At 50.7% G+C, this 27,440-nt stretch overlaps 1 protein-coding gene across 3 annotated transcripts in view; it reads left to right on the top strand.

Moving 5' to 3' along the window:
- The window catches only part of CAMTA1 (calmodulin binding transcription activator 1), a 989,569-nt gene that overhangs the window by 682,543 nt on the left and 279,586 nt on the right, over window positions 1-27,440 (top strand). For all 3 annotated transcript variants that reach the window (XM_088845426.1, XM_088845425.1, XM_088845428.1), the window contains one exon: window positions 16,840-16,911. In XM_088845426.1, coding sequence (XP_088701552.1) covers window positions 16,840-16,911 — 72 coding nt within the window. The remainder of the gene's footprint in view (window positions 1-16,839; window positions 16,912-27,440) is intronic.

Raw genomic sequence — 27,440 nt, forward strand, 5'->3', positions numbered from 1 at the left:
TTTTATTTCATGGCTGCAGTCACCATCTGCAGTGATTTTGGAGCCCAGGAAAATAAAGTCTGTCACTGTTTTCATTGTTTCACCATCTATTTGCCATGAAGTGATGGGACCGGATGCCAAGATCTTAGTTTTTTGAATGTTGAGTTTTAAGTCAGCTTTTTCACACTCCTTTTTCACTTTTACCAAGAGGCTCTTTAGTTCCTCTTCACTTTCTGCCACAAGGGTGGTATCATCTGCATATCTGAGGTTATTGATATTTCTCCAGGCAATCTTGATTCCATCTTATGCTTCATCTAGCCCAGCATTTCTCACTATGTACTCTGCATATAAGTTAAATAAGTAGGGTGACAATATACAGCCTTGATGTACTCCTTTCCCAATTTGGAACCAGTCCATGTTCCATGTCTGGTTCTAACTGTTGCTTCTTGACCTGCATACAGATTTCTCAGGAGGCAGGTAAGATGGTCTGGTATTCCCATCTCTTTAAGAGTTTTCCACAGTTTCTTGTGATCCACACAGTCAAAGGCTTTGGCATAGTCAATGAAATAGAAGTAGATGTTTTTCTGGAACTCTCTTGCTTTTTCAGTGGATGTTGGCAATTTGATCTCTGGTTCCTCTGCCTTTTCTAAAGCCAGCTGGAACATATGGAAGTTCTCAGTTCATGTACTATTGAAGCTTCACTTGGAGAATTTTGAGCATTACTTTGCTAGCGTGTGAGATGAGTGCAATTGTGTGGTAGTTTGTACATTCTTTGGCATTGCCTTTCTTTGGCATTGGAATGAAAACTGACCTTTTCCAGTCCTGTGGCCACTGCTGAGTTTTCCAAATTTGCTGGCATACTGAGTGCAGCACTTTCACAGCATCATTTTTTAGGATTTGAAATAGCCTAGCTGGAATTCCATCACCTCCACTAGCTTTGTTCGTAGTGATGCTTCCTAAGGCCCACTTGACTTCGCATTCCAGGATGTCTGACTCTAGCTGAGTTATCACACCATCATGGTTATCTGGGTCATGAAGATCCTTTTTGTACAGTTCTTCTGTGTATTGTTGCCACCTTTTCTTAATATCTTCTGCTTCTGTTAGGTCCATAGACATCTTCAGCACACTTGTTTCCAGGGGCCAGGGTGTGGTTGAGCTCACCTTGCTCGGTGGGTCCCTCAGCTTCCTATGGGCCCAACTCCCTGCCCATCCTGGTGTCTCTTTTCAGCCAGATCCAGCCGTCGGTGTGATTCTGATTTGTGAGCATTTCTGACACTGCCCCTGATCCATCTCCTGATGCTGGGAGCTCCTTGCACAGCTGGGCACTGCCCCACTGCCCTCTCTCTTTTGTAGGAATGTTTTGTGAACTTGAGAAAAAATCGGGAAAGGGCCAATTCCCTGTGTCCAGCCCATTAATTCTGCATTCTCAGGCCCGAATTAACCTTGGCAAGGCTTTGAGAGGAGAGAGTAATTCTAACCTTAAAAATCTGCTGATTAAAGCTGGTTTCAGGAATTCGATTCCACTTAATGTCTTGGCAGGGAGCCCAGCCTTGCATTAACATAGCCAGACAGAGTCCTGGCGTTTTCCTCCAGCTTCGTAATAAACAAAACCCCATCGGCTGCTTTACGCAAGAATTCCTTGCCTGGACTCCCTGGCTGTGAGCGGCTGAGTGTGTTGAAGGGAGCCCTGGGTACCAGGATGGTGTCACAGGTGCCTGGATGGGGCGGTGCTGGGAGCTGAGTTCTAGCAGGCTCCAGAGCAAAGCGGTAATTACAGCCCAAGTGCCAGCCCTGCGTGTGCTTAGCAGGGCAGTCGTCAGAGGGCCAGTCGAGTTCTGAACAGCTCTTAACCTCTGAATGTTTTCTGGGGGCTACGGGGTGGGCTCCCAGTGTCCTCCCTTCTGAAAACAGGGGAGCAAGGCACACAAGATGAGAAGAGCAAGGCCAGCTACCTGGGAGTGCGCACAGAAAACTTCCAGCACCATGGATGAAGCACCCGGCCCCCTTCAGAGGCTCAGTGACCCTCCCCTCTAATTAGACACCATGTAGTCTAAAACCGGCAAGATCCAGTTATGATGTGTCAGCCTAAACAGATCGGTGAGCAAGGAGAACACCAGCCAGACCAAGAATTCCTCGTAGGAGTTCATTTTCCTCATCAGAGTCCCCACTTGGTGCAGGTGGGGGCCCGTGGGCAATGCGGGGGCTCTGAAACCACTGGTGGAAAGCAGCGGGGAGGGAACGGAAGGACAGACCAAGGGAAGGAGGCCACGATCAGTGTAAACCACGTTCAAGATCCGTTCCAACCACCTGGCTGGGCCCCAAGAAACAGGTCTCAGCAATGCACTTCGATGAGAAAGAGGAAATTTCACTTTATTTATTATTTATGCCTAGCACTCTTAGGAAGTATTTGGAATAAAAACAGCCCAGGCACAGTGAAACAGGCTAAAAGAACAGGAACTTCAGAGTGGGAAGGTAACCAGATCAGAGTATGGGGGGGGGGGGGGCGGGGAGAGAGAGACAGAGAGGCATCCCTGCTGCTGCTGGCAGGGTGGGGGTGCCGCCCCGCACACCCAGTGGGAAAAGAGGTGAATGGCACCCTCGTGGGGGCCCTGGGGACCAGGTGCCAGAAGGGACTTCTGAGACACAGAAAGGCCCTGGATGACCTGGTTTCCCAGAACAGTTTGACAAATGCTGGGGACGGGGAGAAGGAGAGGAGACCACAGACCCAGCTCAGAGTCCCCAGGAGATGGGAAAGTGGGCAGGTGAGAGCGGCCAAATACCTGGACAGACCCCAGCAGAGGCTCTACCCTTGGGGTCATGTATGGGAACAGACACTGGTAGAGACCACAGAGGGTTAAACCCACGGCCCCCTCCCACCTGCCCTGGTCTCCAGCTGGAGATTCATGACTCAGATCAACTCCTTCCCTAAATCCAAATTTACCTTATTATCAATTTTTAGCCATTATTCCATTTTATGCCCACTAATTTATTAATCCTGGAAACCCCCAAAAACAATAAAGCTGAAGCTCCAAGGGATTTTATTTATATCTTTAAGCATGATTTTTATGCCTTTTTATCTAAAAATTCATTTAATTTTTATCACCGTCCTCACTCATGTCATGGTTAGGCTGCAGCGGCTCAATTTAGATGGGTTCCTCCCGCAAATGCTCAGCCTCCCCCATGGAAAGCGGACCAGGTGAACAGAGGCAGGTGGGTTTGATGCTGTGAAGTGGCCCCACATCAGGACTGTCTCCTCTCCAGTCCCTGGAAAAGGCCAGCAGTGAGGGGACTTCCCAGAACACACAGCATCCCCTCATCCCTTATCTCTGCCCCTCACTTCCTCTTCAGGTTCCTTTCTAGCTACCAAAAGGGCCTGTGCTGTGACGATGGCCTAGAACTTTCCGGAGTGAAAACTGAGCACCTTTCTCCAAGATCCACTGCCTGTGTTTCTCGCCACTCACCACCCAGACCCAGGGGCCGTGAAGCCTGAAGTGGGGGTGGGAGGCACTGCCTCCCTCCTTCCCCCCAGGCTACAACCCACCTGTCCTCCCCCCAACAGAGCCCCCACCTGGATGGTCTCCATGGTGCTTTCTTCTTGCCCAAGGTGCCACCCCCACCCCCATCCTATGTGCCTTTCCTCTGAGCTCCCGCCAGTGCAGGTGCCTAGGGGAGGGTGGGGGGTCTCTCCTGTCTACAGAGATTAGGGCCCACAGGCACTTCCTGCAGGACAATGGGGTGAGGTCACACATGGTCTGGGCCTGCCAGGCACTACCCTGTTTTCTCCTGCACGCTGCCCGCCTGGGAGGGGTGGCAACAGTTTGTTGTCCCCACATCAGTTTCTCTCTGCCCCTCAATCCCCCCAGCTCTGGGGACACACCCCTGTGACCCTGGACAAGGTGTTGACATCTCTGAGACCCCATTTGCACATCTGCACACAGGGGTTTGGGTTCTGGGAGGTGCCGTCAGAGATCGTCTTAGGAGAGGCGTGGGGCTGGAGGCCCAGTCAATGATGATCTAATATTCCAGGTTTCTCCTGTCACCCAACCCCGGAGGCTGAATCAGACTGCAATCCATTTAGCTCAAACTAATTTTAAAGCAATTCGCTATTTAACAAGTTCTGAGGCCCTGTGCTTTTGCAGGCAGCTGCGAATTCAATCATTTAGTCTAATCTTAGATTAATACGAACCAAATCCTCTCTCTCAACCACAAGACTGAAGGTCCTGGAGGCAAGGGTGCCGGCCAGGCACAGAGCAGACGATATGGAGTGTGGTTTACACGCCCTCCTATTACATGGGAGCCAAGGCCCAGCCCAACCCAGGTGACTTTCGAGTGTGGCCACCACCATATCAGACGCTGGAACTGGAAAATTCATCTGCCCTGCCTGGAATATTCTGGATGAAGGGCTCTGCCCTGTCATTGCTTCAGAGCAGGATGAAATCTTCATCTCGGTGGATTTCCCTTCCCTCTATTATCACTTTTCCTTCTGCCACCTTTATATCGTGTGTGCATGCTCTGTCACTTCACTCGTGTCTGACTCTTTACGACCCCACGGACTGTACGCTGCCAGGCTCCTCTCTCCATGGGATTCTCCTGGCAAGAATACCGGAGTGGGTTGCCATGCCCTCCTCCAGGGGATCTTCCCCTTCCGGGGATCAAAACCATGTCTTCTGCATCTCCTGCATTGTCAGGTGGATTCTTTACCCACTGAGTCACCTGGGAAGCCCCTTTACCATGACGCATCTTAAATCTATTCATCTTTGTCATGTGTGCGTCAGATCCAAGTGTAAGAGAAACCAGGCACTTAAAATCTCTTTGTACTCTGATTCCCTTGTGGAGGTATTCATCTCCCCAGGGAGAGACAGGCAAGGCCACTGGTGGACCTGAGACCAGGCCACTGAGGAGGCATGTGGGCCACAAGTCTAACCCAGCTCTTGCTCCCACCCCCATTGGTGGCCTGGCTGCTTGGGGGCTAGTGCAGGATTATTTGCAGAGGTGGTGGCAGGGGGACCCTCATAGGGAGGATTGTTTTTCTTTAGTCTCTCAGTTGTGTCCGGCTCTTTTGTGACCTCATGGGTGTAGCTCACCAGCCTCATCTGTCCATGGAATATCCCAGGCAAGAATACTGAAATTGGTAGCCATACCCTTCTCCAGAGGATCTTCCTGACCAGGGATCAAACCTACATCTCATGCATTGGCAGGTGGATTCTTTACAACTGAGCTGGGAAGCCCCATAAAGACCATTAGAGATGGAGATTTGCTGCAAACGCCCTAGTCTGGGAACACAGTAGGTATTATCTCTATGTTAAAGGAGGCTTTGGTGGGGAGATGGGAGGCAGGGGGAGAAGCTGGGGAGTGAGCTTTTCTGCGTTGAACACAGGGACTCAGGGATTCACTCACTGTGAGCACCAACCATCAAACATTCCAGCCCCACAAAGTGGAGCTGCCCCCAACACCCCAGCCTCCACTTTTTCCCCCAGACCATAGCTTCTCCAAATCTCGGGTCCAGGGATCCCAGGTTCCAGAGGGCCCCACTGAGCATCTCTGAACTGGGCCCCTGCTCATGTTCCCTGGAACCTCAGGGTCCAGTAGAACTTTCCATGACGATGGGGAGCCACTGACTTCTGTGAGCACTGGAAATGAGCCTAGTGCCAAGGAACTGGAATTTCTAGTTTCTAGTTTATTTCATTCTACGTAATTTGAATTTGAACAAATTCTCCTAACTGTGATGCCCTCCTCTAGAGAGGTCTATCTCACGATGCTAGCGATGTACATTCCATGGTCCACAGAATAAGATTCTGGACTCAAGTTTCCCCAGAGGAGGAGGTCAACAGCAGGCCTTGGCTTTGGAGGTTCCCTGCCTCCTGTTGGAGGGGGGCCCCCAAAGAGCAGAATGCAAAGGTCTTGCCCAGAGAAGAAATTTCGTAGGTGATCAAGGTCATGGGGATGAAAAGCAACTTCACTTCTCCAGTTCTGCTCTGGCTGCTTTCAGCTGCCCTTACTTCATTTCATTGAATTCTGCTTAGTTCATAAAACGAAGACGCTCGACCAGGAGAGGAAGCCTTGTTCTCACCGAACACCTGTTACGTGCCAGGACATCCTCCTTGCCAAGCACGGTGCCTGAGTGTCTGTTGATCTCACACTTAGGTGATGCATGTCGCACTCTGGCCCCCAAAACACGCTTCTACAACTGAGTCCAGTTTGAAAGACAATCAGATCCTCTGAGCTTCCTGTGGACAATGCTGGGGAGGTGTAATATATTCAGTTGTTGTTGTGGTTCAGTTGCTAAGTCATGTCTGACTCTTTGCGACTGCAGCATTCCGGGCTTCCCTGTCCATCACCAACTCCCAGAGCCTGCTCAAACTCATGTCCATCAAGTTGGTGATGCCATCCAACCATCTTATCCTCTGTCGTCCCCTTCTTCTCCTGCCTTAAATCTTTTCCAGCATCAGGGTCTTTTCCAGTGAGTCAGTTCTTCACATCAGGTGGCCAAAGTATTGGAGCTTCAGCTTCAGCAACAATCCTTCCAGTGAATATTCAGGACTGATTTCCTTTAGGATGGACTGGTTTGATATTCTTGCAGTCCAAGGGACTCTCAAGAGTCTTCTCCAGTGCCATAATTTGAAAGCATCAATTCTTCAGTGCTCAGCCTTCTTTATGGTCCAACTCACATCCGTACATGACTACTAGAAAAGTCATAGCTTTGACTATTTGGATCCTCATTGGTAAAATGATGTCTCTTCCTTCTAACACACTGTCTAGGTTTGTCATAGCTTTCCTTCCAAGGAGCAAATGTCTCTTAATTTCAAGGCTACAGTCATTTTGGAGCACAAGAAAAGAAAATCTGTCACTGGTTGCACTTTTTCCATTCTACTTGCCATGAAGTGATAGGACTGGATGCCATGATCTTAGTTTTTCGAATACTGAGTTTCAAGCCAGCTTCTTCACTCTCTCACCCTCATCAAGAGTTCCTCTTCACTTTCTGCCAGTAGAGTGGTATCATCTGCATATCTGAGATTGTTGATGTTTCTCCTGGCAATCTTGATTTCAGCTTGTAATTCATCCAGCCTGGCATTTTGCATGATGTATTCTGCATAAATTAAATAACAGAGGTGACAATATACAGCCTTGTTGTACTCCTTTCCCAATTTTGAACAAGTCCTTTGTTCCATGTTCAATTCTAATTGTTGCTTCTTGACCCATATACAGGTTTCTCAGGAGACGAGTAAAGTGATATTGTACTCCCATCTCTTTAAGAATTTTCCACAGTTTGTTGTGATCCACACACTCAAAGGCTTTAGCATAGTCAATGAAGCAAAAGTAGAGGTTTTCTGGTATTTCCTTGTTGTCTCCATGATCCAGTAAATGTTTGCAATGTGATCTCTGGTTCCTCTGCCTCTTTGAAATACAGCTTGTAGATCTGGAAGTTCTCAGTTCACATACTGCTGAAGCCTGTCTTGAAGGATTTTGAGCATAACCTTGCTAGCATGTGAAATGAGTGCAATTGTACAGTAGTTACAATATTCTTTGACATTGCCTTTCTTTGGGATTGAAATGAAAATTGACTGTTTTTAGGTTTCCATCATGGTTATCTGGGTTACTAAGACCTTTTTTGTGTGTATTTCTTCTGTGTATTCTTGCCACCTCTTCTTAATCGTTTCTGCTTCTCTTAGGTCCTTACTATTTCTGTCATTTATCATGCCCATCCTTGCATGAATGTTCCCTCGATATCTCTAGTTTTCTTGAAAAGATCTCAAATCTTTTCAATTCTATTGTTTTCCTCTATTTTTTGCATTGTTCATTTAAGACGGGCTTCTTATCTCTCCTTACTCTTCTCTGGAACCCTCCATTCAGTTGAGTTTATCTTTTCCTTTCTCCCTTGTCTTTCACGTCTCTTCTTTCCTCAGCTATTTGTAGAACCTCCTCAACCACGTTGCCTTCTTGCATTTCTTTTTCTTTGGTATGGTTTTGGTCACTGCCTCCTGTACAATGTTATGAACCTCCACCCATAGATATTCAGGCACTCTACCAGGTCTAATCCCTTGAATCTGTTCATCACCTCCACTGTACAATCATAGGGATTTGATTTAGGTCATACCTGAATGGCCTAGTAGTTTGCCCTACTTTCTTAAATATAAGCCTGAATTTTGCAATACCAAGCTGATGATCTGAGGCACAGTCAGCTCCAGGTCTTATTTTTGCTGACTGTATAGAGCTCCATCTTCAGCTGCAAAAAAGCATAATCAATTTGATTTCAGTATTGGTCATCTGGTGATGCCCACGTGTAGAGTCATCTCTTGGGTTGTTGGAAAGGATGTTTGCTATGACCAGTGCGTTCTCTTGACAAAATTCGGTTAGCCTTTGCACTGCTTCATTTTGTACTCCAAGGCCAAACTTGCCCGTTATTCCAGGTATCTCTTAACTTCCTACTTTTGCATCCCAATACCCTATAATGAAGAGGACATCTTTTTTGGTGTTAATTCTAGAAGGTCTTGTAGGTCTTCATAGAACCGGTCAACTTTAGCTTTTTTGGCATCAGTGGTTGGGGCATAGAGTTGGATTCAGTTCAGTTCAGTCGCTCAGTCGTGTCTGACTCTCTGCGACCCCATGAATCACAGCACGCCAGGCCTCCCTGTCCATCACCAACTCCTGGAGTTCACACAAACTCAGGTCCATAGAGTCGGTGATGCCATCCAGCCATCTCATCCTCTGTCGTCCCCTTCTCCCGCCCCCAACCTTTCCCAGCATCAGAGTCTTTTTCAGTGAGTCAACTCGTTGCATAAGGTGGCCAAAGTATTGCAGTTTCAGCTTTAGCATCAGTCCCTCCAATGAACACCCAGGATTGATCTCCTCTAGAATGGACTGGTTGGATCTCCTTGCAGTCCAAGGGACTCTCAAGAGTCTTCTCCAGCACCACAGTTCAAAAGCATCAATTCTTCGGTGATCAGCCTTCTTCATAGTCCAACTCTCACATCCATACGTGACCATGGGAAAAACCATAGCCTTGACTAGACGGACCTTGGTTGGCAAAGTAATGTCTCTGCTTTTTAATATGCTATGTAGGTTGGTCATAACTTTCCTTCCAAGGAGTAAGCGTCTTTTAATTTCATGGCTGCAATCAGCATCTGCAGTGATTTTGGAGCCCAAAAAAATAAAGTCTGACACTATCTCCACTGTTTTTCCGTCTATTTCCCATGAAGTGATGGGACCAGATGCCATGATCTTTGTTTTCTGAATGTTGAGCTTCAAGCCAACCTTTTCATTCTCCTCTTTCACTTTCATCAAGAGGCTTTTGAGTTCCTCTTCACTTTCTGCCATAGGGTGGTATCATCTGCATATCTGAGGTTATTGATATTTCTCCCGGCAATCTTGATTCCAGCTTGTGCTTCTTCCAGCCCAGCGTTCCTCATGATGTACTCTGCATATAAGTTAAATAAGCAGAGTGACAATATGCAACCCTGACATACTCCTTTTCCTATTTGGAACCAGTCTGTTGTTCCATGTCCAGTTCTAACTGTTGCTTCCTGACCTGCATACAGGTTTCTCAAGAGGCAGGTCAGGTGGTCTGGTATTCCCATCTCTTTTAGAATGTTCCACAGTTTATTGTGATCCACACAGTCAAAGGCTTTGGCATAGTCAATGAAGCAGAAATAGATGGTTTTCTGGAACTCTCTTGCTTTCTCCATGATCCAGCGGATGTTGGCAATTTGATCTCTGGTTCCTCTGCCTTTTCTAAAACTTGCTTGAACATCTGGGAGTTCACGGTTCACATATTGCTGAAGCCTGGCTTGGAGAATTTTGAGCATGACTTTACTAGCGTGTGAGATGAGTGCAATTGTGCGGTAGTTTGAGCATTCTTTGGCATTGCCTTTCTTTGGGATTGGAATGAAGACTGATCTTTTCCAGTCCTGTGGCCACTGCTGAGTTTTCCAAATCTGCTGGCATATTAAGTGCAACACTTTCACAGCATCATCTTTCAAGATTTGAAATAGCTCAACTGGAATTTGATCACCTCCACTAGCTTTATTCGTAGTGATGCTTTCTAAGGCCCACTTGACTTCACATTCCAAGATGTCTGGCTCTAGGTCAGTGATCACATTATCGTGACTATCTTGGTCGTGAAGATCTTTTTTGTACAGTTCTTCTGTGTTTTCCTGCCACCTCTTCTTAATATCTTCTGCTTCTGTTAGGTCCATACCATTTCTGTCCTTTATCGAGCCCATCTTTGCATGAAATGTTCCCTTGGAATCTCTAATTTTCTTGAAGAGCTCTCTTGTTTTTCCTATTCTGTTGTTTTCTTCTATTTCTTTGCATTGATCACTGAGGAAGGCTTTCTTATCTCTCCTTGCTATTCTTTGGAATTCTGCATTCAGATGCTTATATCTTTCCTTTTCTCCTTTGCTTTTTGCTTCTCTTCTTTTCACAGCTATTTGTAAGGCCTCTTCAGACAGCCATTTTGCTTTTTTGCATTTCTTTTCTGTGGGGATGGTCTTGGTCCCTGTCTCCTGTACAATGTCACGAACCTCCGTCCAGCGTTCATCAGGCACTCTATCAGATCTAATCCCTTAAATCTATTTCTCACTTCCACTGTATAATCATAAGGGATTTGATTTAGGTCATATCTGGATGGTCTAGTGGTTTTCCCTACTTTCCTCAATTTAAGTCTGAATTTGGCAATAAGGAGTTCATGATCTGAGCCACAGTCAGCTCCTGGTCTTGTTTTTGCTAACTGTATAGAGCTTCTCCATCTTTGGCTGCAAAGAATATAATCAATCTGATTTTGGTGTTGACCATCTGGTGATGTCCATGTATAGAGTCTTCTCTTGTGTTGTTGGAAGAGGGTGTTTGCTATGACCAGTGCGTTCTCTTGACAAAACTCTATTAGCCTTTGCCCTGCTTCATTCCGTGCTCCAAGGCCAAATTTGCCCGTTACTCCAAGTGTTTCTTGACTTCCTACTTTTGCATTCCAGTCCCCTATAATGAAAAGGACATCTTTTTTGGGTGTTCGTTCTAAAAGGTCTTGTAGGTCTTCATAGAACCATTCAACTTCGGCTTCTTCAGCATTACTGGTTGGGGCATAGGCCTGGATTACTGTAATATTGAATGGTTTGCCTTGGAAATGAACAGAAATCATTCTGTCATTTTTAAGATTGCATCCAAGTACTGCATTTCGGACTCTTTTGTTGACCATGATGGCTACTCCATTTCTTCTAAGGGATTCCTGCCCACAGTAGTAAATATAATGGTCATCTGAGTTAAATTCACCCATTCCAGTCCATTTTAGTTCACTGATTCCTAGAATGTCTATGTTCACTTTTGCCATCTCCTGTTTGACCACTTCCAATTTGCCTTGATTCATGGACCTAACATTCCAGGTTCCTATGCAATATTGCTCTTTACAGGACTGGAATTTGCTTCTATCACCAGTCACATCCACACCTGGGTATTGGTTTTGCTTTTGCTCCATCCCTTCATTCCTTCTAGAATTATTTCTCCACTGAGCTCCAGTAGCATACTGGGCACCTACCGACCTGGGGAATTCCTCATTCAGTATCCTATCATTTTGCCCTTTGATACTGTTCATGGGGTTCTCAAGGCAAGTATATTGAAGTGGTTTGCCATTCCCTTCTCCAGTGGACCACATTTAGTTGTGATCAGATCGACTAATTTCCTGTGATTATGATTTCAGTGTGTCTGCCCTCTGATGCCCCCTCGCAATACCTACTGTCTTATTTGGGTTTCTCTTACCTTGGGCGTGGGATATCTCTTCACTGCTGCTCCAAGAAAGCACAGCCACTGCACCTTACCTTGGACGAGGGGTATCTCCTCAAGGCCGCCCCTCCTGACCTTGAATGTGGAGTAGCTCCTCTCAGCCCTCCTGCGCCCGCACAGCCACTGCCTACTGGACGTGGGGTAGCTCCTCTCGGCAGCCGGCCCTGGCCTCAGGTGTGGGGTAGCTCCTCTCGGCCGCACCTCTTTGCGTGGTCGGTGCACTCTGATGTTAAAGAGTGGTCTTTACATTTTTTTTTTTAACGGTTGGGGAAAAAATCCAAAGAAGAATGATATTCATGACAGGTGAAAATTATGCAAAATTCAAATTCCAGTGTCCATAAAAATTCAAATTCCAGTGTCCAGTGGGAACACATTCATTACCTGTTGTCTAAGCTGCTTTTGCCCCCCAGAATATAGCTGAGCAGCGATAGCGGAGACCACCTGACTCACAAGGCTGAGGATATCTACTTCCGGCCCTTTGCCAAAAGTCTGCCAATCCCTGTGATATGTGAGCTGCTGATGGGAACATTGGATGGCAGAGGAGGTATCTACTACCCTGAGGCACAGCCCACCTTCCCTGCTGCCCCCTGCCTCCAGAGGGGTCATTTCCAGGGATTCCTCCCACTGGCTGTGTCAGGAGAGTCTCTGTGGAGGAGAGGGGACCTGAGATGAACTCAGGAGGGATGGAGTTTGCACAGGAGAGGACAGAACCCACCCTGGGGTGTGGGATTGTACAAGGGAACACGTGGAAATGGGAAGCACTGGGTTGGCTTGTGAACAGCGAGTCAGCCATTTTCTAGAGCAGAAGCCAAGAGTGGAAGAAACCTTAGAGGGTGGGAGGGGCTGAGCTCCTGTTGGAGAGAAACAGTTGGAGACAGAGACGGAGAAGCAGGCTTTAAGAGCTGGACGGGAAGGGGGCCCACCCTCCAGTCCCCATGCCCACCAATAAATATCTCACCACCTGAGACGTTCCCTTCTTGGTCCACCGATGGCACTGGATGTCGAGCCCTGATGGACCCTCTGGCACCTGGGGGACCCCCGGCAGCTGAGTCTGTTGAGAAAAAAAAATATCTCTTTGAGGAGATTCGAGGCTGACACTGCCTTCAGAAACATCCCTTTCCAAAACATATATTTCAAAATGAAGGGAGCTCTTGTCTTTTATTGGTTTCCCCTGTAATTGTATCTTTCCTCTTTATTTAAAAAGAAAAAACAGCCTATATTGTCACACAAGCAATTTTGAATATTTAAGAAAAAAACTCTTCCTTGCTCAACTGTCATGTGAAAGGGAAGCTGTTATACCTTGATTTTTCGAATATAACTAATTTGAACGTTACTTTCATCTAAAGGGTGATGTTCACTTGCATTTCCTATAAATAGCTAGTTGTTTTCTCTTTTTCTTTCCTTGTTTTATGTGATGCACATCAACAATGGGCCCAGTGTGTCCTTTCCTGCAAACACCCCCACAAGCGGGTGCACCCATCGCTGCGTTCACACGCACACATAGACACACACAGTCAGCAGCACCCGCCAGCCCCGGATGGAACTCTCCCCCCCCATCATGTCACAGCCTCCAAATGCAAAACTCAACCCAGGGACTGCCCCCAGGGGACCCCCAGAGCCTGATCAAAAAGCACTGGGAGCTGGTACAACACAGATGACTACAGAAAAACTCTATGGCTTTTTTGATTAGTGGTTAAAGTAATGGATTTGATATGCTGTGTGCAATTAATCCATGATTGGCTTGGGGATGACTCTGTCATGTGGACTGAAAACAGACAGGAAGGCTGCAGCGTGAGGATGATGGTGACCCTGGGAACTGGCCAGGGAGCCTGGACCAGGATGGGGCCCTGGGTGGTTTGAAGTTGCGAGGTGTATAGGCACGCAGTGAGGCAGCCTGGCATGGCACGTACCACTGGTAAGAGAATCTGTGAATTCACGCCTTGTCTGCTCCACCTACCAGAGCCAGCAGGCATGGCTCTGTGCTGCCAAAACCAGCTTGAGTGGATGGACCCCACTCCTGGGCATCCCACACCGTTCCTGTGCTGAGGACATGGAGATTTCTACTGCCAGCCCAGATCCAGAGCTCGGCAACTTTCTGCTTTCTGTGTGTCTTCTCTTGGGGGTCTTACAAGCTCTTCAGAATCTCCAGTAGAAATGTGAAATCAGCCCTCACAGCTGCCCAGGAGACAGAAAGAGGACGGTGCCCACTTCGCAGGTGGGCTGGATGACAGCCCTCCCAGCAGGTGGACGGCAGGTCTCCCTCCATGAGAAGGATGCCTTGCTCTGAAATCCATCCCTTGCTGGCCCTAGTTCACTAAAACCAGGCACTGGAAGCCTCCCTCCAGACAGCTGTCCATTTTTGGACAGTTTTCCTTGAACACAAGCTTCGCGCCCCCGCTCTTTTAATAGTACTTATTTGGGTGTACCAAATCTTAGTTGCAACATGTGAGGTCTTTCAGGTGTGGCATGCAGAATCTAGTTCTCTGACCAGGGTTCGAACCCGGGCCCCCTGCATTGTGAACTCAGAGTCTTAACCACTGGACTGCCAGGGAAGTCCTCACAAGCAGAAATTAAACATGTATTGTCTCTGGGTCTTGCCCTGCACCAGGCTGTCGAGACCAGTGTTCCGAGGGTACTGTTTGGGGGAACTATGGGCCACCTTCATAGAAAAGTCCTGCCTGCCAGGAGCTCCCTTCCAGGAAATACAGATAGACAAGTCAGCTATGGAGTAACTGGTGTGCTAGGAAGGGCAACACTGTCCGGCAGGACTGTCTGATGCCTTCAGGCTTCTTGAGTCCTTGGGGCTCCCTGGGGAGCTTCCTCCCTCAATGCCATTTGATGCAGCTGCTCTCGTCCAGGGTGCCTCTCTCCCACCTTTCTAAGATTGTGCTTCTCATCTGAGGAGACCAGAGACATCAGATCACCAGGGTAGTTGCAGTAACATCTAAAAATAGACTAAGTAGGTTCTGAGAGAGGCCCCGAGGGTTCCTCTGATTAAAATGCATGAGCCTTGATGTAGAAACGGCGATTTTTCTTTTTAACATCACTCTGTTTATTGGATGGTTCTGGATGGCTCAGGGTAGGGGAGGGTGCCCAAGAGTGGGGTGCTGTGCTGGGCTGGCTGGGGAGAGGGGCCGTGCTCTCGTGGGAGGGAAACACGGTAGGTGTTTGGTAAACTTTCGGTGATTACCTAGCACTTGGTGCAAGGATGCTGCAGGCCAATCCAGACAGAATGCAGTTAATGGAGGGGCAGATGGTGCTGCAAACAGCCATGTTCTTTTCAAGTTCAAAGAGAAGCGGTGGAAAGAGAAAGAGACAGGTGAATGGGGGGCAGTCGTTGCAAATTCTCGAGGATGAACAGTGCAGAAAAAGGCTTTCATTTCAAAGGGAGGCAGAGACTTCTCCCAACAGTTTATGTCTCCCTCCATCCGGCTCATGACCTCACTGAAAGCAATGAAACTGCCCACAAGGACACGCAGCATCCAAATGAAGGGGCTGATGTAAGTTGCAGGTGGCTTGCTCCTCCACTGCAACCAAACGCTCATAGAAACTGTCCAGACACGAGGCTTCTTTGGCAGGAAGGAATGAGCTATCAAAATAATAGTTTTTTTTTTAAAAGAAAGAAACACAGTTTATTGAAAACCAGAAAAGTCAGAAAAGAATATTGCCTTCTTAATAATAAATACACATTTTGTGGGCAAGAATTGCAAGGGAATCGTTTAAATTAATTTCCGCTTTGTTTGTTTGGTTTGTACAGGGCTTAAGTCCCAGCTGACAGCAATCTGTAAAAGTTCTAACATATTGGAAATCTGATTTTCTTGCAGCCAGAGTCCCATAGTCCAAAATGATTTCTCTTTCAGCTCTGCTAATCAGACAGGCAGGGCTCAAATGGACTCCTAGTCGAACCAAATTGCACTTGGTCTTTTTGAGGGTGTGAAAAATAACTGATGAAAGCTGTAAACGCAGAGCTGCCGGCCCTCGCTCTCTGCAGAGTTGGTGTGGGTGTTGGGGGACTTCGGTGAGAGAGGAGGGGAAGACCTTCCTGTCCTTCGTCCTCTGAGGCTCTGTGGCCTACCTTCTCTTTCTGCCCCTTCTGGAACCTGTGTTTTGGGAAGCTAGGGGAACTCCAAAGAAAATAGAAGGAGTTCATTCTAATTTGGAATTGGAGGCTCCAAAAGAAAACACCGATTTCCTCCTGCTCAGACTTTGAGAGTTCAATTTCAGGAGGGATCTGACTGTTCTCATTAGCTCCTTTTTTCTCACCCCTACCAGCAGGCAGGCCCCCACAGCACCCACTACATGATGTACTGCCCTGACTTGTGCCCCTCCCCCAGTTCTGGTCAGCTCACCTGGGCCTAAGAGACAAGTTCCATGAGAGCTGTCCCTCCTCATGTACCCTCTCTATGCTGTTCCTGAACTTGAATCCTCACCCACCTTCTCCATCCTGGTTCGAGCTGTTTTCTAAAACCAGATCCATCTGCAAAAGATGCAAGTTGATACTTGTATCAAGCACATGTATGAATAGAAAACTAAATAAAAACCAGAAAGTAGGGGGTGTACGCAAGAGGTCTCAGGCTCCAGAGGTTAGTCTGAGGGAGTGCTGGCTCTCCCCAGCTCCCAGCCTTCAAGCCCCTCCCAGCCAGGGCTGCCAGGGAGGACTCTTCTTGGCCAGGAAAGGTCTGGAATGTGTGTCTGTCCAGTCCCTCCCCGACCACCAAAGGGTCTTAACCCAGACTCTCTGCATGAGCTTCAGGATAAGTCCCAGGGTAACTGCCCTAAAGTGATGGGCATAATATACACATATATGCATTCTCCTGGCCCCTAGCTTGTCTGGGTTCCCACATGTCCCCATGGCCCCATAAGGGTGAGCACACCAGCTGTCCATCTGGGTTTGCCCACTGGGTGCCCCAACTATGCTTCTTAGGTGTATCCCAGACCTTAGCCTTGGTCCTAGAGCCAAACATGGAGGCACCCACCCCTCGGTCTCCCTGGGGTGGTGGCAGTGTGTGTGGCCCTTTCTCACTCCTTCTCTGTTCCCTGTTCCTCCTTTCCCTCTTTCCAACTGAATTCTCGTTTTTCCTCTCTCCCTAGTGCTTGTACGGCTGCTATGTCCATTCCTCCATCATCCCCACCTTCCACCGGAGGTGCTACTGGCTCCTTCAGGTAGGTGGCTGGGACTGGATTCTTCTTCCGTCTCTGGTACTGGGGAAGGGTCTGCGGAGGGGGCTGAGTCGGGCGGGGCTCCTGTGTGCGGCGGCCTCAGGCCCAGGTGCCCTGGTCAGCTTTCCTTAGTGATGTTGACATGTGGTACTGAGGCCAGCTGTGCAGTTGGCCCAGTGCAGTGTCAGGTACCAGGAAAAGGAGAAACTGGCGGGGAGAATCCTTGCCTGCCTCGTGAGGATAAAATCCCACCAGGTGCTTCCAGGGTACCTCCGTTTCCTTCGAGTGAGGACAGGGAAGGCTGGGCACCGTGCCCCTGACTGAGAAAAGCCTTTTGGCTGAAAACCACATATTTGTTTTCTCACGTGGATTCATTGTCGTTGGCACGCATGTAAAATCGGCTTCCAGAGTCACACCTTTGGCTGTCGGGTTGATTGGGATGGTTTTTGGCAGAGCAGGAGCCCCTGGCTCTCGGGAAAGGGGCTCTGTAATCGATTTGTGATGTCTGCTGTAGAGCAGTGTGGAGAGAGGAGTGGAGGAGCCATCTGGAAGCTCCAAGGGAAGCCTGGCTCCTGGATCCTCTGTCCATGGTGCTAATGCACAGTCCTGAGGCCACCCAGCCTCTGGCCGATTGGTTGTGTTGATGATCTTGCCTAGTAGAAGGTGTTGCTGTGTGAGTGGGAGGGTCTGAGGGATCCACCCAGTCAGCCTGGACCTGGGTCCTTTGCAAACCCTGTCCTGTGATTTTCAGCCGCTCTCTGTAGAACCCATTCCTTGGGGGGCCCTGTCTGCATCACCACAACTTCTTGCTACTGCCTCTGCCCAGGAATTGCTGCCTCTGGCCTTTCCCTCCATAGGTCTTACTTTCTGTATCCACTTTGGTTCAAGTTAGCCTGGGTCCCAGGGGTTTGGGGATCTCCCCGACCTGGAGGATGCACTTGGAAGGTGTCCAGCAGATGGGAAAGCAAGCCCCCCACTGCTCATGGCACGTGTTCTGAAAGAAGAGAGTTGCACACACCATGGAGTGCAGAAGGGCAGCTAGTTCCAGGGAAGGTGGCCTGGAAGATGTCTGCTGGGCACAGAGCAGCCTCAGAATCCACACCTAGACGCAGCCCTCTGCCCATCAGATCTGCCTTACTTCCACCAATCAAGCCCCTTGCCTTCAAACACTTCTGTTCTCTTTAGTCCCCAGAAATAACTGTCTGTGGTTCAATACGTTCATTAATGGGTAGCACCTGAGGCTGTCCAAGGGAGGAGGTGCTCATCTGCAGACACAACTTCCTCAACACCTTGACCAGGGTCAGCTTCCCGGGGTCTGTCCCCCTTGGAGGTTGGCATAGTAACACCTGCCTCTCTAATTGCTCAGCCCTGTGTCCTTGTGAAAGGGACCTTCAGTGTGGTCCTGGGGTGATCCTTTCCAGGTCTTGTAATTAAGAATGGACCCAAGGCATTTCTCCATCTTGCAAAGGGTCTTCTATGCAGCTTCAGGGGTGGGGTGTGGTTCCTCCTTGAGAGCAGAGATCTGCTGGAATTGGAATGTACTTTGTCCCCAGGGTTGCACTATGGCTGCCAGAGAATCACTCTTACCCCATACAGCCTGGTGATCTCATTCCTGGGTCTCCAACGTCCCAGGTCCCATGTTGGTGTTTTCCACTTTTAGACCCCAGAGTACCTTTCAGGCCCCATCAGAGTACCTCTTTCCTCTGCCCAGACTGACACTGACCTCCTGTTAGCGCAGCATCCCCAGAGCCAACTTCCTGCCAGCCAGCCCGTCCGGCAGCCCCAGCTGTCTGCTCTCCCAGGCTGCTCCCTCTCCTCCAGGGCCTTCTCTTGCACCCCTGTCTCCATTCCCTCAGGCTTCGATGGCTTTTAAATTTTGGTGGATCTCCTTCCCTCTCCATCCGTGATCTCAGACATCTCCAGGCAGCCATGAAGTCTGAGCCAGTTGCTTCCCAAATCGGATTCCAGTCCCTCAGGCCCTTGGAGCGGGCTCACTGTTAGACTGGGCTGCCCTCGCTTTTCTCCTGGGGCCATGAAAGAAGTAGGAGGGAGCCTGCTCCTCTGTCTCAGCCCTCCCCTCCATGGTGCTCTGGTCCTGGCCACTGTGTGCTGGTAATGTACCTGGGGTGACCCACATGCATCTGGTCTTTGCTACCTTTCAGCTGCAGGGGAACCTGACTCTCCCCAAAGGCCAGGATCACATGATCTGGTTTCTCCAGGGCTGATCTGAGCCTTTCTCTCCTTGTCCCTGGGGAATTGTCTCTTCACCTTCTCCTCTGCATCCTCAAGCATCGTTCTTGTTTCTGTGAGCAGGTGACAAAGTGAGGATGTACATGGTTGTGGTGAGGGGTTCCTGTGCCTGGTCAGTCCCAGGTGGGAAGAGGTTAAGGAGCAAAAACCAAAGCAATAGGCACAGTACAGGGCCTGCATGGAGCCCTAGAGCGAGTGTGGCAGTTGCCCAGCTCAGGGCAGTTGTTCTGATGCTAATTACACCACCAGGATAATGATGCGTGGCCAGGTTTAATTTCTCTGCTATTAAATAGGAAAGAAGCCATGAGACACTGGCTCAGATGGAAATCGGCCCAAGGTTGCCTCTGACACCAATTACCAAGGAAAAGGCTTGGGTGAGAGTAAAGGTGTCAGGGCACTGACGGGATAAGAGCTGAGAAAGGAGGAGCTTGGTGCCAACACGGCAACAAAGAAGTCAGCGGGTCCCTTAGGGGACCCGTGACATGCTGCTGGCCAAGAGCGCCATAAGCTGCCATGCCCCTCATGCTGCACTGCCTAGGCGGGCAAGCTGGCAGGGGTAAGGGCCCCCCTGAAAGGAAAGGGGCTTGGAGGACAAGGAAGGAGGGCTTCTGGATAAAGGAGAGTTTCCTCTGGGAGCAGCCCTACCCGTCTAGCAGCTGCCGTGCTGGCTGAGGGGCCGTCTCCTGCTAGGCAGCCTCTGCGAGCCCACTCCTGCCTCTGAGAGCCTCAAAGTGACATGGCTAATTCCAAGGCCTCTCAGCACTATGGGAACCCCACCCACACAGGCCTGGTTTTCCTCTCCAGCCAGACTGTCATCTTCCTGAGGGAGCCACCTGCCTCCTCCATCTGCCCCGAGTGCCCAGCACAGATCAAGAGGGGGCCAGCATGTCCTCCCTGTTACCACCCTCTGCTGCCAGGACAGGGGAGGGGCCAGCATGTCAGAGCCTGCATGGAGGTGGCTGCCCCAGCTAAAAGCAGACTGTCAAGGAGCAGGAGGAAAGAGGGAAGGGTAGGAGTTGCAGCACTCAGTTTCCCTGTGACCTGGCTTTAGGGAGGGTGTGACACCCCTTTCTCTCTCTCTCTCCATTGCTGATAAATATTTTATGAGGATGTGAGCCGAGAGACACTGAGGAACCAGAGTCCTCCCCTGGAGTGGAGGCGTGTAAGGTCGTTGCCGTGCTCTGCGGGAACCACATGGTCACCTGCATGGGCAGTGTCTTGAGACCCCCAGAGGACCCAAGCTCAGGCCACTTCTCCAGGGCCTTTGGGGGAGTTGCCCTGGGACCTCGAGAAGGCCCTGCTCCCGGCCAGCCCCACCTCCGCTCCTCACATCACCAGCACCACTGAGGGCTCCACGTGTCCCAGCTGGTGAGGCCCTCATAGGCTGCCCCTAGCTCAGCCGCCGCATTTCCTGGATAGATGCTGAGGCCCAGAGAGGTCAAGGTGAGACCCAGAGTCACCCAGCTGGTCAGCGATGGAGCCGGGCTGGCATCAGGCCTCCCCGTTCCTTCTTGCTCTGCCTCCTGTGGCCTTGAACGTGGTTATCGCTGCAGCTGCCCAGGCCTTGAGTCTTGCTGGGGCCACGGAGGTGTGGCCCCCACCTGCTGGCTGGGCCAGACAGCAAAGAGAGTCAACCTCCATCTCTGCCACTGTGACCTCTCCTGTTTGGGAATCTTCCAGTGCTTAGGCTGCGGCCTGCCTGCCTCCTCCTGTGTCCCCCTCCTGGGTCCCACATGCCCTCTTCTGTGCTCTCCTCCCCCTGCCTGCTCCCGCAGGAGGCCAGGCCCCCACTGCAGGCCAGCCTTGCCAGCAGGTTCTGTGTGGCTCATTTGGAAACTATTTCTGCTTCTAATGAGTGTTTTTCTTTTTGCCCTTGTCTTCTAAAATGGTTAATGAATGTTTTCCTGCTCAAATGAAGCAGGGGGTGTGTCCCTGTGTGTCTGCCACCGCCGCTCATTCGGGGCTGTGCGGCTGTCGAGACCAGCTCACCGGGGCGGAGACAGCGGGGGCTGCTCCCTGACCTCGTTGGCAGCTCACACCAAGGCCTGCAGGATTCTGGGCGCTGCTGTGCAAATACAGGGACCCTGGGGTTTGGGGGGAACCTTGGGATTGTGGGCTCCTGGACCCCTAAGAATGGCAGGCATTCGGGTTCCCAGTTCTAGGTCATGTGGGCTGTAAGCAGGAGTGGGGTTCTAGCTTTGCCCTGGCAACCCTAAGCATGGGACTCTGGGAGCACACAGCCAGGGCCCGGGGACTGACTTCCCACTGGGCAGTGCGCTTGACCCTCACCACAGCCTACTGTCCCCCAGGAGACCAGCTCTAGGGCACCCGTCGCTGTCTCCCTGGGGTGCCACTGTCACCCTTCTTATTGGGAGGCACTAAAAACAGCTTTTTTTAACTTTTTATTTTGCATTGTTGTTGTCCAATCACTCAGTCATGTCTGACTTTTTGCAGCCCCTTGGATTTCAGCACACCAGGCTTCCTGTCCTTCCCCTTCTCCCACTCATGTCTGTTGAGTCGGTGATGCCATCCAACCATCTCCTCCTCTGTCACCCCTTCTCCTCCTGCTCTCAATCTTTCCCAGCATCAGGGTCTTTTCCAGGGAGTCAGCTCTTCACATCAGGTGGCCAAAGTACTGGGGTATAGCCAATTAACAATGTTGTGATAGTTTCAGGTGGACAGCGAAGGATCTCAGCCACACATATACATGTATCCATTCTCCCCCAATCTCCCCTCCCATCCAGGCTGCCACATAACACTGAGCAGAGTTCCCTGTGCTATACAGTAGGTCCTTGTTGGTTTTTTAAATATAGCATTTTAAATACAGCAGTGTGGACATATCAATCCCAAACTCCCTTCCCCCATTCTCCCCTCCCCCACCCCCAGCAACCATGAGTTCAGTTCTCTAAGTCTGTGAGCAGAGACAGCTTTGAGCACCTGGTCCCAGGTCATGCAGCCAGGGAAGGGGGCACCTGCCTTCACCCCCAACTTTGCTGCTTCCTGTCTGACCTTGAGCTTTGCCACCCCAGTCACTGCAGAAACAGTGGGAGCAGTCATCACAGAGGAGTGCGGGGTGATGGGGTGAAGCCAGCTCACCGAGGGGGCTCACTGCAGGCTGCCCGGCCCCCAAACCCTCCCCAGCCCTGGAGAGGAGGGAAGCTCCACCACAGGACTGACTGCCTTCCAGGATGGGGGAGGCCCCCATTCTTGCTCGAGCCCGGGGTCCCCTGAAAAATGCCCATGAGAACCACGTCCCCACCTGCCTGGCAAGACCTCAGGGGTCGAACTGAAGCTCTTAGTCCCCTTGTTGGATTGTGGGCCCCCTGTTGGCCTTTCCCCCTCAGCATGGTCAATTTCTGTCCACCCCATCCTGTTAGCAGAACTGCGGAGGAAGCAGAGGAAGGAGCCTGTGAGGAGGGCATTCCTTCTGCCAGGAGGAGGGGACTCCCAGGGCGGCTGCTGGTAAGGGGCAGGGGCAGTGGCCCGTGGTCCCCCAGGTGAACCAGATCTCTGAAGCTTCACAGGTGTTCAGACAGGGCCTCAGAGAAGGCCCTTTGCTCACAGCACCAGATACAATCCTGGACCCCAGCATGTCCCGGGGGAGCCCTGACTTCCTTTAGAGGGATACTTCCCACCTCATGTGGCTCTCACCAGAGCCCCTGGGGCCTCTTCTCCTCTGAACAAGGCCTTCGGGCCCCCAAGGGCATCTGGGCAGCACTGCAGTCACCGCCCGTAGGCAGGGGGAGGAGGCTGTGGGCCCAGGCCTCCCCTCTTGGCCTGGGACTGGGGCAGTTCGTGGGGCCAGGGCTGTGTCCCGACACCACACCCTCGGGGCCTCAGAGCGTAGCTCTGTCCATTGGCACAGACCTGACTGTGGATGTGAGGGTCTCTCTCTGAGCCCACTGCCTCCAGCTCCCCAGGAAGGGTCTTCCAATCTCATCGCTTCCCTGAAGTGGCAAAGCTGGGGTGAGGTGGGTGGGGGTGTCAGGCAGGGGGGCATGCAGTACGTGCCCCCTGGTCACCTGTGTGGCCCAGAGGTCACCACAGAGCACTGAGTGGACAGAGGTTTGGGATGGTGTTCATTTGAACCCCTTAAAATAGAGGGATGGGGTCATTAGCTCCTTGACGCCAGCCAGTTTATCTCATTTCTCTGAATCCCGGTTTCCTCATCAGTAAAACGGGGCTGAGGATGGTGTGGACTGCTCAGGGCTGTTGTAAGAATTCCCTGTAAATGAAACACAGAACACATTCCTGGCCCGCAGCAAGTGCCCCATGGATCACGGACAATTGAACCCCATCAGCTCCAGGTTAGACCTCCACAGGGCATCCTGATGCACCCGGGAAGCTCTGTGACCCCACCTCCCACCACCTCTTCACCTCTCATGGTACATCCACACCCCCCACCAAAGCGGGGCTGGTCAGGACAAGCCGGCCTGGGTACTCTCCTCCTTCCCTCCACTCACTCTGCAGCGACAGCATTGTCACGGTTATAAATGCCCCTCCCCCTCTCCCCCCCTCAAAGTGACTTGAACTCCATCTGGCAAATGATCAGCTCTTCCGCAACCCATGTGCCTCTCCCCTTCCCCCATCTTCGTCTTCAGTCTGTCTGGAAGCGTGGCCCCTCCTTGGACCAGGCCCTGCAGCCCTGAGGGTGGCCCTGCAGGTGAGCTGGGTCACCAGATGAGACCAGTGGGGCAGCTGGAAGAAGGTGTTAGCACTCACCCCCCCACCCCCGGGCTCATCCTAATGTGGGGACGTCTCCACGCAGGATGAACTGGGCTCCACCAGGAGGCCGCCCCTGAGATGTGGGAATCCATCTCTCTCCCTTTCTTGCTCCTTTTTTCCTTCTTTTCTTTCCTTCTCTCTCTCGCTTTCATCTTTTTTCTTTAATGGAAGATATTATAGCTTCATAAAACGTACTCATGGCTTCTTGCTCAGTAACTGCTTTTATGTTTCATCGGGGTGAAATCGAAGTGGTCAGGAAATAAAGCACCCAGAGCCCGCCCTGCATGCGGCCTTTGAACAAGGCCTCGTGGGCTCGCGGCCAAACGAGGCTTTGCTTGAGCTTAGAGAGATGGAGGTGCTGCCGGCAGGCTGACTCTGGCCCAAACGGGGCATTTTGACCCATGCAGTTCAGGGAACAGAAGCGAGTTGGTGCCTGAGGGATCCCTGGCCCCTGGCCCAGGCTGGCTGGACCCTCTCTGCTCCATCCCGCAGACCCCGCATGGAGGAAGTGGCAACTCAGCTCAGCATAGCCCCTGTGTCGAGCCCTCTGCCACAAGAGTGGGCGTGGCAGATGGCATGTATGGGCTGGGCTGGGGCAGAGGGTACAAGACTCAGGGGGACCATAACCTGGGCACCTGGTGGCCCTCGGCACTTGGTGAGGCTCCAGATCTAGTTTTTGGGTTCTCACAGCTGCCCTGGGAGGAAAGTCAGGACTGGGTGAATTCACCCAGATTTTCTAAGGAAAAGAGGGTCCAGGAGAATATGGGGCCCCCCAAAGACTAGGGAAAGCAGGGCTTGATCCAGGCCCCTTAAAGACACGTGGTCCCAGCCTCTGGAGCTCACAGGCCACAGTGGCTGGGATGCGGGAGGGACAGGGAGCAAGGATGGGAAGGGAGGTAGCTCACAGTTCTGGAGCTGCTAACCTCTGAGCGTCGATCCAGATGTCCAGAAGGACAGAAAGGTCTGATACCACATGTAGGTCTGCACTCCTGGCCCTCCTTCCCCAACTGTCTCTGAGCTCTGTCCAGTCCACCAGGGACAGAGCAGGACAGGGGAGGGAGCTGTCAGGCCTGGAACATTTGAAATCTTCTGTGTGGAGATGTGTGAAAGGCCCTGTGGCATCAAAGTCATTTCTGACCCTGAGTTTATGTGACCTATAAACTCTATTATAACCCTAATAGGTGGTGCTGGGAGCCTGTCAATGCAATGAGTCCAGAGAAGGGAGTATAGAGTGGGCTGGGTGATCGAGGAAGGCTTCCTGGAGGAGGAGGTGAACTCAAGGATGGAAGAACGGGGTGGGGATGTTCTTCCATGCCCTTTCTGACACGCGGCAGGTCTGGGCCATAGTATACAGCAATAAGGACATGCAGGGATCCAGATCCATGGGCTAGGCACAGTGCTGTCCAAGAAAGAGCCCTCAGGACAGGTGTCTCAGACCCTGGTGCCTATTAAGTGACTTGGAGGGAGCGTGGGGAGAGAACATGCCCCCATGACTGGTTGGACCCAGGAGAAGACAGCAGGAAAGAGGGGGCCAGCCCAGCAGAGGCATTGACAGACTTCCCAGGCTGAAATGAGACCCTTTTATCCTTATCGTGATTGTTCTCAGTAATAGTAACAACAGCCATCGTAAGTCAGGGATGCCATGGCCCACCAAGCGATGGTTGTTGGCAAATTATGGAGATGGGCAAGGTCTGGAAAGAAGCGCAGGGCCTGGGGGTTCTAGGACAGAGTTCCAGAAGGGGTTTGGCACTGAAGGAGAGGCGAGTGGAGGCAGGAGGCAGGTGGAGCAGAGACCCTTCAGACTACAGGATAGATAATTAGACCGAAGCCCGGGCTTCTAAGCCCAGGAGAGGTTTTTTACCTGTGGAGACAGGAGCAGACAAGCAGTAAGTGGTGAAGGCCTTCTGCGGCAGGGAAGGCGCGCGTGGGGATGAATTGTGGTCTCAGACGGATCATCCAGGGAGCCGCTTTCGTGTTCCGGTTTCATTCTAACTAGCAGCTTCCACTTCTTTCTCCATTTAATGTGCCTTGAAGAACGTGATGAGGAGATACGGTTGAGGCTAGGAATTTACGGCGCTATGCAAAAAATTGCTCAATTCCATTAAGATTTCAGGATCTTTGCCAAGGCTGCGCAGCAGAGCCGATATTATTTCCTTCTCAGACATCTTTGCTTGATTGCAATTTACGATGCCAAGGTCTCTGCCTTACCACCTAAAGCCTCCAGAGAAATATGGCCGTTCCCCTGCCCAAAGCAGCCATTATCCTCACTCGGGAAAGTCGCTGGGTATTTTCCAGAAGGTTCCCTCATCCTGGTCCCCTCCTCTGGCGTGTCTAGGTGGTTGGTCTTTTCACCTGGTCACCTTGCTAGGGGGAGGCAACCCAGAAAGTCCCAGTGATCGGGTCTCAGTTGCTTGACCATTGTTTTGGGAATCATAGCTGCATGTGCCCCTGGGGTCCTCTGGGGAAGCAGAATGCTCTGCCCACACCTCGTGGATGTGGAAGGAGAGGTGGCTCCTGAGTGTGGGGGAGGCCTTGAGGCTGCTGGACAGGCTTCTCATTGGCTAAATGCTGGGACCCTCACACTCGTGGTACTTCTAGGCCCGATGGTTTGAAATTTGAATTCAGCTCTGCCTTCTACTAGCCACATGACTCTGGCAAGTCAATTAACCTCTTTGAATCTTAGGTCTTGTCTGTAAAACAGGCATAAAATACCTCCCTGGGGGGTGTAACTGAGGAGGGGGTCCCTTGAGAAGGTCCCATCCAGACAACCTTTCAAGTGAAGAAATACTCGTCTATCAGATGTGACCATGTGACAGCAGACCCAGCTCCCTTTCGCTCTGCGATCTCTGCGTGGTTAGTGAGAGGCAACCTCCACACTGCAACCCTCCATCTGCTGCAGCCCCTCCCCCGGGACCCTCTTGGCTCCCTGCCCCACTGGGACTGACCTCCGTCTATCCTGGCCATCCTGCAAACCTTCTGTCCTTCCCTTAAAGGACAGGGCTGCCCAGGCCAGACTGGGAGGCAGAGGAAGAATGAAGCTGCCAGAGCTGCAGTTCCTTAGGATGGAAATTATTAATTAGTCTTATTATCCAGACCTTGTCAGCCTCTTAATCCTTCCGTCTGCAGAGGGTTTTATGCCTCCATGGTGTGTGTTGTCAGCTCGGCTAAGCGATTGCTTTTAATATAAAGGCAGAACAATGGGCACTACAGTTTGGTTACTATCTTTATTTATCAAGCCAAACAATTCCTGCTCCCTTTCGACAGAGCATCCTTCAAAGACGGGGAGAAGGCAAAAGCAGCTTAATTTCCCTTCTGGATGGCTTATAATGTGGGCTTTTGTTTAATTATCCATTTCATGTAATCTTCAGCTGACATTCTGTCCTTAATATCCTAATCTTCTTTGGAGCAAAGGGGAAAGTGCCGTTTCCAAAGCAAAAGACAAAAGTTTGCCTCAAGGAAACACTTTCTATTTTGCCTCTGAAAGAACTCAAAGGGCCAAGAATGAAATTCAGATGTAATTTAATAGACTGAAATGGCAGACGTGAGTCTTTGGTGAC

Source organism: Moschus berezovskii, chromosome 17 (genome assembly GCF_049115385.1).
Source record: "Moschus berezovskii isolate FMDL1 chromosome 17, NW_MosBer_1.0, whole genome shotgun sequence".
Lineage (NCBI taxonomy): Eukaryota > Metazoa > Chordata > Mammalia > Artiodactyla > Moschidae > Moschus > Moschus berezovskii.